The 12,525-nt window shown below is 40.0% G+C and overlaps 1 protein-coding gene across 1 annotated transcript in view; it reads left to right on the top strand.

The window, feature by feature from the left end:
- Nucleotides 1-1,590: 1,590 nt before the first annotated feature.
- Nucleotides 1,591-12,525, top strand: part of LOC144508297 (stathmin-3-like) — a 62,000-nt gene continuing 51,065 nt past the window's right edge. The window contains exon 1 of the mRNA XM_078236115.1: nt 1,591-1,712. Within this exon, the coding sequence (XP_078092241.1) occupies nt 1,694-1,712 (19 nt within the window). The 5' untranslated portion in view covers nt 1,591-1,693. The remainder of the gene's footprint in view (nt 1,713-12,525) is intronic.

The raw sequence follows: 12,525 nt of genomic DNA, 5'->3' as shown, positions 1-12,525 counted from the left end.
TGGCTGACGTGAAAAAAAAATTGCAGAATCTGACGCAACAATATCCTGGGCCATTTTCTCAGCCTTTTGGCTAAGATCAAATTGGATCAAGCCCAAGATGGGGGGCAATGCCTTATCTTGTCAGCTTGGGTCTTGTTTTGCTCTCCTGCGGGGACCTTGAATTGGATTCACTTGAATTGCCTGGTCCATTCTGCGCAGTGGCATTGTAACTTTAAGAATGGAGTAATTATTTTTTAAATTCTGGGCCATTTTCTGCTCCCTGGACTGAGTATCAGTCCCAGATGCAATCTGGCCAGAACAAGGACTTGGAGCCCAAAATGGCTTGTAGTAATAGCCTCTAGGTCAGCTGGCTATCAGTGTTGAAAATCTACTTTGGGTAATTATTGGCATGTTCTTACTACCAACCACCCAATGCAAAGTTCGCTTCAAAATTGCATCTCCCCCCACAGTGTAATGTTACATGGGCCGGAATCTTACCGCCCCGCCCACCTCGGGAATCGTAGCGGGTAAGGGGCGGACAATGGAAAGGTCCGTTGGTCTCGGGACAAATGAGGCCGTAAAACCTCACCCATAGTGTATGATATTTTCAAAAGAGAACCTTTTGGATATGAAAGTAAAGATCTTTAACTTAATGTTGGAGGAGGTTCATTCCACTTTAGTATTTTTTGTTACCAACTCATTGACATGCTAATTATTTCAATTAAGTAATTTACTGATTATTGGATTTCAGATCTTTATTTGAGAATTTCCATTTGTCAGCTGACAGGCCTCAGTAGATTTGTTTGTTCATTTTTTGTGCCTTTATTTATATCAAGCACGACATTGTTTCTCCTTGAATTTGAGGGTAGAACAGAGAATGGCCAATTATATTTTTCTGGCACATTGTTGGAATGCATAAAATTCTTGTTGGAAAATGTGAGAAATACCCTTGTGCAATGAATTAACCTGGCATATTGAAAATTTCCATCGAATCATGGCAATGTACAATGTCAAGGTCAAATATTTTTTGGCAATCTTTTAATACAGAAAGTCACCATGGAGATAATCAAGAATATAATATATAATATATATGTGTGTGTTTGTGTGTGTGTCTATTATATATATTTATTTAGCATTACAACATCATGCAGTACACAGTTCTGAAAAGGTTAAAGGAATTATATTTTTCATCATAAATACTTTAACAGCAGAATTTTGAGCCAGCTATAGCTCGAGTGGTTTTGCTGTGTATATAAAATATAAGGTTTAATCCCAATAGTCACCAATTTTCAGTTTCAAAGCAATTATTCTGTGAGTAAGAAATATTTCATAAAATAGTCCAATGTCTTAAAATGATCATTTGTAACGTCAAGCAGGCTAACAAAGCTATTACTCGGAATGTGCAATTGGTAGGGGAGTTTTGAGATATACTACCTAATTCAAACACTAAAAAAAATGCATTTTAAGATTGGAAGTTTTTGGATCATTTAGCAAATTAATATTCATTGTGTCGAAAAAGAGGCAGTGCAGCAGTGACATCAAAGGACTATCAGAGCCATTCAGATTTACTGTTCCTAACAGGTTACCTCTCCTCTTCTCTTTCTGCAGTTTACACACCATTGAGTCAGTGCCTTATTCAGACATCTGTCTCCACACCACTGCAGCATAGACCCATCTCATTCCTGCTGCTTGAGCCTCTACATCCTGCGCCACCATGTCCAGCACTGTAGCCGGTACGTGAAGATTTTTTTTTAACAAATATATATGTTGCTTTATAAAAAGATTGTGTTGATTTTATTTTTGAGCGGGACACAATGCAGTGTTGCTGCAAATTCTTTCAGCATTTCATTTGTCTAGAGCAGACCTGAATGCAGAGTGAAATACATCTGCTGAATTTCAGTTCTGTTGGTTGCTTTAAGCAATTATTTAAAAACCTGATATTTTAATTTCAATGTAAGTACATGTTATAATTGTATAGAAAGGTACATGGCTGCTAATAAGCCATGGCTGTATTGTTTAAGACAATGGAAAGCAGAAGGGCAATGTTCTTCAGCAATGATTTTCAGTATTCTAAAAGCTGTGTGAAGGGAATATGACTTAATGCAGAAGGTTCCACCCAGCAGCCATATTACTTTCCTGGGTGGATGGTAAATTCTGAAGGTACAGTGTGTCTATACAGCCTGGGGCAGTGCATGGGAGGAAATTGCCTTTCGAATAAATTGATCAGAAATAACATTGACAGCAAGCCCCGTGGGAGCTAGAAATGTATATAGTTAGCAATTTGCAATGGAAATAGGCCATGGAACATTACTGAAACTAGGTCAGTTAAATCTTTAAATGAGAAAAACTGTAATCAACAGCCCTTCATTTTTCTCAAGCTCATATTTACCAGGAAATGATGCCTGAATTGAAATCTACCGCTTTGCCTGGTCTCTTGTTGGATTTCTGCGTATTCCCTTCAGATATGAGAAACTTGAACTTCCATTTAAAATAAGGAAGCTTTGAATGAGCAAAATTATTTTGTAAGGAACTATTTGCTATTTATTTTGCTGAGACCATTTACCCAAAGAAGCTAAATCTCAGAGCCATTGGACCTGCATTATTGATCGATGTTGGAGAGAATTAATAGCTATGGAAACTGCTAGACAAAGATAATTTGTCTCTGGCCAGGGCTTCTTAAGATGCTTGGTGGTGCTAATAAATAACAGCTATGAGAGGAGCAGACTGTCTGCTGAGGAAATCTGAAACAATGGTGTTTTTGCAGTGTTGCTAAGAGATGGGCCGGCCTTAATTCTTCCATGAATGAAGTCTATCTCCAGTACAATATAAATAATTATAATTTGTGGTTGCATTAGGCCTTTGCAACCACTTAGGTCTCAGTTGCACCAAGCAAACTCTTGTTTAGAGAGGTGATTTTAAAGAACATTAGGTTCATTACTGAGAGAATGGCATTCTGGGTAGGTAGCAACAAGTCCAACTACATCATGAGGCCATTTATCAGAGGGCATTATAACAGAATAGCCACTCAGGGACACTATTGATTAGTAAACTCTCAAGAAAATCAGGTTGTGTAATGGGGATCTTGCATAGAACCTATCATCTGATGTACAAAATCTCTGAGGAAATTCTCAGGTGTCTAATGTGTGCACATTTTGCAAGATACTTTGCATTAATCAGATCTCATGCATTAGATACTCTAGAAAGCATGTAGCAACCTTATATTGTTGGACCCCCAGTAGTTAGACTAAGTCTTTGGAAACAATATAATTTGCCACACAAAGCACGCACCCAAAATGAAGGCCAAATTATATTTATTTGCAAATGTTTCCTCACTTGACACATAGAACAATGAACTACAGTCAAAATACATTACTAATTATCACATAGCAAAATTAAATTTCGTGTGTGTAAAATTGGTAGAAATAAAATTGTGGAAAATAATTTTTTGAGATGAAGAATATATATACTGCGTTGGAAGAAGTGAAGCTAATAAACAATTTAAAATGCTGAAATACTTAAAATGTAATATTTATCGTTATCGTTCTATGCTAGTCAATTGATAAAGGAAAAGGAAAATGATTTTTAAATATTTCATTCATTTGATCAATTTTAGACAAATCATGGACCTGTTTTTTAGCATTCCCGAGGCATGAAAATAATGATAGGCTTCGAGGCATTTATGTGAAGCATTTATTTTAATTTGAGTTAATATTATGGAAGTCAACATATTTATAGGACACGGCATAAACTTGCAGAATGGTGTGAAGAAATAAACCTATAAAGACTAATTATTGTAAAGGAACAGTTAGTTTGTTGTCATTAATGACAAAGAAGGTTTGCGGTATCTGCAGTGTCTGAACAGATTTGCAGGCTGTGTCGTCACAGCTGAGACCTGCACCAAGCTGAGGCAGTGTCTATGAGTGTCAAATCACTTGTACTGCAGTCTGTGCTGCAACACGAGAAGGGGGGGGTTGGGGGGGTAGGGTTCCCATAATAAAGTGCCTGGTGGTTTAATGAATGTTTCATATTTTCAGCTAGGCATCATATTTATTTTATCTGTTTATTCTTTTGTGCAGTAGTGGATTAGATTTTTGAAATAATGTTGGTTGAGTCAGCCAATAATTTTCTTCATTTATGAAATTCTATCTTAAACAAACATATTCAAATAATTACTTGATTTTTATAAGGTCTCGTAAGATACTGTTGACTGCACTGCATGGTTTAAGACTTGTCAATGCACAGCAGAAAACATGGCTATGCAGTAACTATTAAGTTTTGCAGTATCTGGCTTGTAAACTGTCATTTCATCAAAAATAAGAAGCACCATTAAGGTTTATAGCTAAGGGCTGCACATAATTTTTTACCTTACAATTTTTACTCCATGATATTCAGTGGTGCCGATCTATAAATGGTATTCTGTACTCAAGGGTTAATGTGAATGTGCCTAGGTTATTTGTCTTACACTCAGGTAATTCCTTAAAAATTCATATCTTTGGCCAACAATTTGATTCATTTTTTTTCTTCCCTTTGTTTAATTTTATTTTTTATGCATGCTTATTCCATCAAATGCATATTAGCATTTCAATCAAGAATTATTGATTTGCTACATGAATTCATGATAAAACTTAATCCATTTGACAAGCATTAGACGAAATCTAACAGCCTGAAATCTTTGTGTATTGTTATAAGTCTGATCCTTTCATGTGTGTTGGCAACAATGTGCACTAAACCTTTCCATGTGCCAGAAAGTGTAAATGCCTTTTTAGCAGATGCTTGAGCTTCCCATCACAACCCTGTAAATTACCAGCGTTTGGGCAATGCTATATCAGTTGTCTCCTGTGCCACTGGTGTTTAAAGTCTATTGCATCTGATCTCTCAAAGGACTATAGCACATAGGGGCAATTATACTAACAGAGTGCAATTTGCAATTAGTTTCAAATTAATACAAATACAATGTTATAGGAAATACAATCCACACAAAATGAATTATTTTAAAATGTTTATTGGAGTGATAATTTGAGATCACAATATAGCTTTTTACTTTGATGTTAGTTTTGTATGACCATAAACAAGGTCTGATATACATTCTTACTAAATGGTGGCATAGTGGTGAGCACTTTATCTCACAGTGCTATGGACCCAGATCCAATTCGGCGTTGGGTGAATGTGTGGTGTTTGCACACTCTCCCCATGTCTGCATGGGTTTCTTCTGCATGGTCCGGTTTCCACCAACCGTCCAAAGATGTGCAGACTAAGTAGATTGACCTTGCCCCTTAGTGTCCAAAAATGTGTAGGTTAGGTGGATTAGCCATGATAAATGCATGGGGCTATAAGGATGAGGGGGGAGTGGGGTGGGGGGACGGTTGGTGGTGGGCGGTTGGGCCTGGCTAAGATGCTCTTTTGGAGAGTTAGTGCAGACTCAATGGGCCGAATGGTCTCTTTCTGCATAGGGATTCTATGACTCTCTCTATTTTCAGTGCATCATGCTCCTCTATATGAGAGATCCAATTGACCCAAATTTACTACTAAGTTCAGATATACATTTTTATTCATAGGAAGAACAGAGCATCAGAAGAAAATTTAAATTAAAGCCCCACTTATGAAAACATTTTCAGCTTTCAAAATGTGCTGTGCTTTGGAGCGAATGGGATTAAAGTTGGGACGATTGGGATCAAAGGTTATCTTTGAAGGGAAGAAAGCAGGATTAGGCTATTGAGTTGGATGATCAGCCATGATTGTAATGAATGGTGGAGCAGGCTCGAAGGGCCAAATGGCCTCCTCCTGCTCCTATCTTCTATGTCTATGTTTTCATATCAGGTCTAAAGGTTTTTTTTACATTTCCAGTTATTTACTCATATATATTTGGAGAAATGTAAGAAGTATTTGTGCCCAATGTGAAAACTTTATCCCACTGTTCTAGCAAATCCAATGGGCTAAATGGCTATTAATGTCTCTAAGATTCTATAGCATGAAAACAATATCCTCACTGGCTTCAAATGTACAATAATTCACTCAAGCTTTGTCTTCAATATATATATTTTTAAAATCTCAAGACATTATTGACAAGAAAATATTGTTAATTTTCTTAAAATTCTACACTGTTTTTTGCTCTGCAGGTTCGTATAGGAACTGCAAAATTTAATGCATTGCAACAAAACTGGAATTGGTGGAAACACTTAGTGGGTCAAGCAATTTCATTAAAACTGAGTCTCTAGATGAAAGAAAAATATTTCTATTCTCTCCACAAATGCCGCTTGAGCTGCTTAGGTTTCCCATCATGTTCTGTTTTTGTAGAATCTGTATTTTGCAACGTGTTCAAGGTGCTAAACTTCACTATTAGGATTGTTACTTGGCATAAATCACTATAATGTAGACTCCTGATTGCCATCCAGAAAATACAATGATGTTTATTGTTTCATTACAGTTGTAAAAGCCCACTTGTAAACACAGTGAAGTATTTTCTTAGTCATTGTTGACAACAATCTTCATTCAAACATTAGCATGAGGTCACAAAATATCTCTTATCGCTCCTTAATGCAAAAAACACTTAATGCAACCCAATATATTTCATTCTGAACTGCTTTCAACTGTTGAAACATGACTGCTGGGTGATGTTCCTATCTACATTATGTGTAAAAGCCTATTGTGTCTTGGTGAATTAGAAACAAGTTTTAACTGGTCTTTAAATTCATTCTCTTAAACATACTTCAAGCGCTAAATAGAATTGCATCAAGGGCGGAAGAGAGGAATCTTGTGCCCGTCTGCCATTTTCTGTATTTCTGTACTCCCAACCATTATCAGTAAGATATTTGTTATTGTTGCTTTGTCTCTGGCAATGTCTTGATGTTATGCCACCTAATGTACACAAAGAAAATAACATCAATTAATACACAGATGTACGCATGGATGGGCGATACAATAATCATGTGCATGTGCAATCCCAAACTATGTAATTTGCTAAAGGGTTCATGATTCTCAGCTGTTAAGTTATTGAGTGGGCGCACTTCCAATAATCCTGCTTCATCATGTAATGAGGAGGATATTTTTGTTTCATCTGTCACTTTAACTCCATTTCATCTTCACTGTTAAATTTTCAATTATACAGGATATCAGAGTTCTGATAGAACATGCAATCTGTAGAAGGAAAGCATGTAAAGTATCTTCCCTATGACATGGTTCTCATCATGCATTATTTTTACATTGAAATAAGTAGATGGGAAGGGGAGTCATTGATTTAGATACAGGATTGTTATCAGCCTGCGATTACTTTAAGCATGAGCTATGCTCAGAACCTCTTACTATTTCGAGGTATTTTTCTCGATGCATCGTACCTAATGGTCTGTTAACCCTGGGTTATAAGGAAAGTAAGATGTATTACCCAATGCTACCTAATTATCCTGGTCAGCAACATAGCTTAGGTTCTTGTTCCATCCACAAATGGAGGTCATCATGTAATCACAGGCCCATGGGACCACGTATATATCAGGCTGAGGGAGGATGATTTGCCCTGGTATGTGGATAGGGATGAATACTGGAGTTGGTGATTTGCTAATCCAGCATTGAATTACTCATTTGGATAGTTCACTTGCAGGATTTGGACAGCTCTAGATATTAATCGATTACAAAATTCCTAAAATATTAAAGGCATTAAAATGATTGAACTGAAGTTCAAATGTAAAGTTCTAGATTGAGATTCTGATCCAGTCTAAGCTAAAGATAATTCAAATGACACACTATCATTTGGATTTTCTCCAATGAATCCCTTGATGTATCGTGGGTTTAGAATATGTATAACAGCAAAGAGTGAAAGGTACTAATTTGGGAGGTTCCTTCCACAGATATTCCATAATAAGTAGTAATGGTATCAACTCTTATGAAGATTTTCAAAATAATGCATTTTGAAGATTAAGGACAGATTGGGCGGAATTCTCAAAAAAACATTCTCGGTGTTGAATTCGCGGGAAAATTGATGTAAATCACGATTGTTTTTTTTTCAGTGGGAGTTCAGATTAAAATCTCATTACACACTTTGTGTAATGCAGAGGCCACCAACATGATCATCATTAAATTTCAGGGGGTGGGGCCTATACCCACCCAGAAGGCTGAAACCAGTGGACCTTTGTGCATGTGCGGTGGCCCCGACTGTCAGCCTCCCGCTTGCTGGCCAGCTCGATTGCTGACCACTGTGATACCCTGCAGTGCTGCCCCCCAACCCACCCTCCCCAGAAGACACCCACCCAGACCCACCCTGATCGCTGGCCTCCCTCCTGCCCCCATTGATCCCAATGCAGAGTGGCAGCAGGACCCTCCACCCTCACCACCCGCCCCCATCTGGCCCCCCCAGGCCACACCTCCAATAGGGACTGCCCCCTTGGCACAGCCCCATGCCTGATGGGCAGTGCCAAGATGCCTCCTGGGCACAGGCACTTTGCCCCTTGCGCAGTGCCTCGGGGCACAGGCTGGCACTGCCAGGGTGCCCAAGACAGGGGGCATCCCCCCCATCCTGGGGGCCCCGATTGCCCCTCATCCCTCCAATGGGATTGGGTCACTAGTTCCCCGAAAGTGGGGAGCTCGTGTAATAGTGGGAGAGGTGGACCCAGAGAATTTAGTCCCAGGCCCATTAACAGCATTTAAATGATAAGTTACATATCATTTAAATGTTAACTCTGCCTCCCCGCCAATTTCCAGTGCGGAGCAGACACCGCCGGAAATCCGGCACTGGGCGACGTTGGCGAAGCACGAACATTCGTGGGATTCCTGTGAATCACCCCCCCCCCCCCGGGCGATCCTCCCAGCCCACTGCGCTAAAAAATTAGCGTAGCGGCATGGGAGAATCGTCCCCATTGTTCAGAATTGAAGAGTGTTGAAAAAGCTCACTCAACTTATCCCTTAATTTCTTCTGCAGTTCATCAGTTTATTCATGTATACATAGAACCATAGAATCTCTACAGGGCAGATGAGGTCATTCGGCACATCAAGTCTGCACCGACTCTCTGATCAAGTATCTGCCCAGGCTCTCTCCCCCGCCCTATCCCTGTAACCCTACACATTTTCCATAGCTAATCCCCCCCAACCTACACATCTTTGGATATTATGTGGCAATTTAACATGGCCAATCCATCTAACCTGCACATCTTTGGATTGTGGGAGGAAACTGGAGCACCTGGAGGAAATCCACACAGACCCGGGGAGAATGTACAAACTCCACACAGTGACCCAAGGCTGGAATTGAACCCGGGTTCCTGACGCTGTGAGGCAGCAGTGCTAACTACTATGCTACCATGCTGCCCCATTAATAGTTTGTACATTTATAGTGATCATTTCTTGCTGTTGATTTAATCATATCAAAGCTGTCTGGCGTGGTAATGTCAGTGAGTGCACATCACGAGTATTGTAATATAATGTAATATAATACATGAGACAGATAACAGAAGGTTATGCAGTATGGAACACCAAATGTTCAAAGGAAAATTAGGCTTCTGCAAACCTTCATAAAACCTTGAAGTCTCTTACCACTTTTTTTTCTCAGAGCTCAAAACTGTTAAAAAAAAAACCCTCCCAGATGATCTAATCCATGAAGGCCATCCATTTTCTGTACAATATGCTCAAGTCCCTCTTTGATGCATCCATCAGTAAACAGTAGCTGCATTAGGATGAGGTAACTGCATATTTAAAAATGACAGTTTGTGATGAAGTGCATTTAATGACAAGTCTCACTTCCACACACAGTCACATCAAAGCTGCACAACCATCACACTTGTATGGTGTGGAAGTTTCCAAAAATGCAGAAAAAATAATCTGCACACACAGACAGGAATTCACATAGATTGCAGAGATAGCATTTTCAGAATTGGAGCAGTGGATACATATTCCAAGATGTGATTTTCTTTTAACAGGGAGATACTGTCTTAATTAGTATCTTGTTTACATTGTCGCAAAATTAGCACTGATGTTGGGTACATCTAAAACAATTAACACCTTGTATTTCTATGGAGGAGGAAATGAAACTGAATTAATTTCAGAAGACAAATGCCCTATGATGTTCCTGGTGTTACATCATTCTGTCAAATGAGCTCATTATACGTGTTGTGCATTTTTTTTAGCTATTAATGGGAGTTCTTGTGATAAACATAATAAGATTAAAGTATACAATTCTGCAGTCACCAAAAGAAAGACGCAAGGATATTCTGGTTGAAAAAGAAAATTCATACATGACAGTAATCTGTTAATTGTAATCATTAGATAAATAAATAAGGAATATAATATGTGATTGATTGATTATTAATTTTTTTTTACTCCATCCTTAAAGTTACTACGCCAATGCTTAGAGTTGGCCGGGCAAATCTAAATCCATTCCTTGCTTCTCCAAAAAACAAATTCAAATTCCAATTGAATCCATTTCAAGGAATCCACACAGGAACCAAACAAGATCCAAGCTGACAAGATAAGGCATTGCCCCCCATCTGGGGTCTGATCTCACGCTTGATCTTAGCCAAGAGGCCGAGTTGATTTATTTTTATTGGTACATTTCTGTATTTCGTTTCTAATCAAAAAAGCCATTTCAAATTTAATCCAATCATGGTCCCCGCATGAGGGACAAATCAGATCCAAGCTGACAAGACAAAATATTGCATCCCATCCTGGACTCAATCAAATAAGATCCAAGCTGACAGGATGAGGCATTACACCCCGTCCTGGGCTCGACTTAATGCTTCATCTTAGCCAAAAAGGTGAGACGGCTTTGAAAAATTGCATCATGTAAAGCCTCGGTTTAACCTCATTGGCTACCCTGATCCTTTACTCTACCCTAGCTTAGGCAAACCACGATCACTGGCGCAGCACACCCCAAATGCAATAAACTTGCTTCATCACCTGCTTGATTGTTGACTCTCCCCTGCCAGGTAAGTTTTTTTAAATTAAAAATCTATTTTATTCATATAGAACATTACCAAATCATTTCAAATCATTACAACAATAATATGTGATCATATTTACATTTTCCCTGAGATCAAAATGTATGCTGTGTTTTGCTTAAGAACATTACATATATTTCAATATAAGTCCAAAGTTCTTTATAAAACTATGTACATTGATCAAATTGCACTTTATGGTTCTTTAATAGTTACTCACAGTTAGAGATTATACACAGTCGGAGGTGTTTTACCCAGTTACTAGCCCCTTGATCTACATTAGCTGAAAGGCCTTACACAGTGTCCTTTCCCCATTGTGCCTTTGCGACGGCTGCCCCAAGCTTGAGTGGGTCCCTGAGCACGTAGTGCTGGAACTTGGAATGTGCCAGTCTGCAACACTCGGTCGAAGACAATTCTTTGCACAGGAATATCAACAGGTTCGGGCGGACCAAAGAGCGTCTTTCACTGAGTTGCTAACCCATGAGAAGCAGTTGATGTTTGTCCAAGTGGGTGTCGCTGGGAACAGCCCATAGAGCAAAATCCTGCATCACAGAGCTGTTGAGGATGAACCTGGACAAATACCACTGCAACTCTCTCTGGACCTTCTTTGCAAAGGCACATTCCACAAGGAATTGTGTGATTGTCTCATTCCGCCCCCCCCCCCCCCCCCCCCCACCCCCCGCAGTCGCTTCAAGGGCAGCATGTGGTGTCACTGAGACTTCAGGTGTGCATAAAGAATCTGACGGGGTGTGTCCTACTCACCACCAGCCAAGCTAGATCTTGGTGCTTGTTTGAAAGTTCTGGTAATAAGGCATTCTGCCAAATGACTCTGACAGTCTGCTCAGGGAACCATCTGACATGATCCACCATCTCCTTTTCCCCTCAGGGACCCGATGACATTATGCGCAGACCACTGCTTGATAGCCTTGTGTCAAAGATGTTTTCCTTAATGAATTTCATCATGAGGGACAGGTGATATGGTACGGTCTTACTTGGAGCCTTCTGTGGCAACATGCCATCCTTTGCAATACTGGGAGAAGTAGAACCTCAGTAAGTAGTGGCACTTAGTGTTTGTGCACCGAGGATCTACGCACAGCTTCATGCAGCCACACACAAAGGTGGCCATCAGGATGAGGACAGCATTGGGTACAATTTTTTCTTCCTTCTCCAGAGCTTTGTGCATGGTGTCCATCCGGACATGTTCCATCTTGGATCTCCAGATGAATTGGAAGATGGCTCTGGTAACTGCGGCGGCGCAGGTTGGGGGTATGGTCCAGACCTGCGCTACGTACACCAACATCAAGAGTACCACACATTTGATGTCTTTGGGCTGCCCTTTCTTGTGGTCCTTGTTGTGACTGATCAGTCCCGAACCTCTCTCTGCTCCTGCTCCTTGCAGCTGTCTCATTCTCACTCCCTCCATGAGGTTTGCGACTCTCCAGCCTTCCAAGGGTGTCACTTCCTGTTCTAAGAGGGACCCACAGGGCCAATCAGGTTCCATGCCTGGTGTCTTCCCTTCCCTGACTGATACCTTTGCTGGTGGGACCTAGTTCCCCATAGGGAATGCCTTGCAGTGGGTAGGATCCAGGTATCGTTTGCAGTGAGCACCACAACTGCACAGCCATTGGCATATTGT

This window comes from Mustelus asterias, chromosome 20 (assembly GCF_964213995.1).
Source record: "Mustelus asterias chromosome 20, sMusAst1.hap1.1, whole genome shotgun sequence".
NCBI classification, from domain to species: domain Eukaryota; kingdom Metazoa; phylum Chordata; class Chondrichthyes; order Carcharhiniformes; family Triakidae; genus Mustelus; species Mustelus asterias.
The sequence above is the reverse complement of the archived record's forward strand: the minus strand, read 5'-3'. Positions and strand labels throughout refer to the sequence as shown.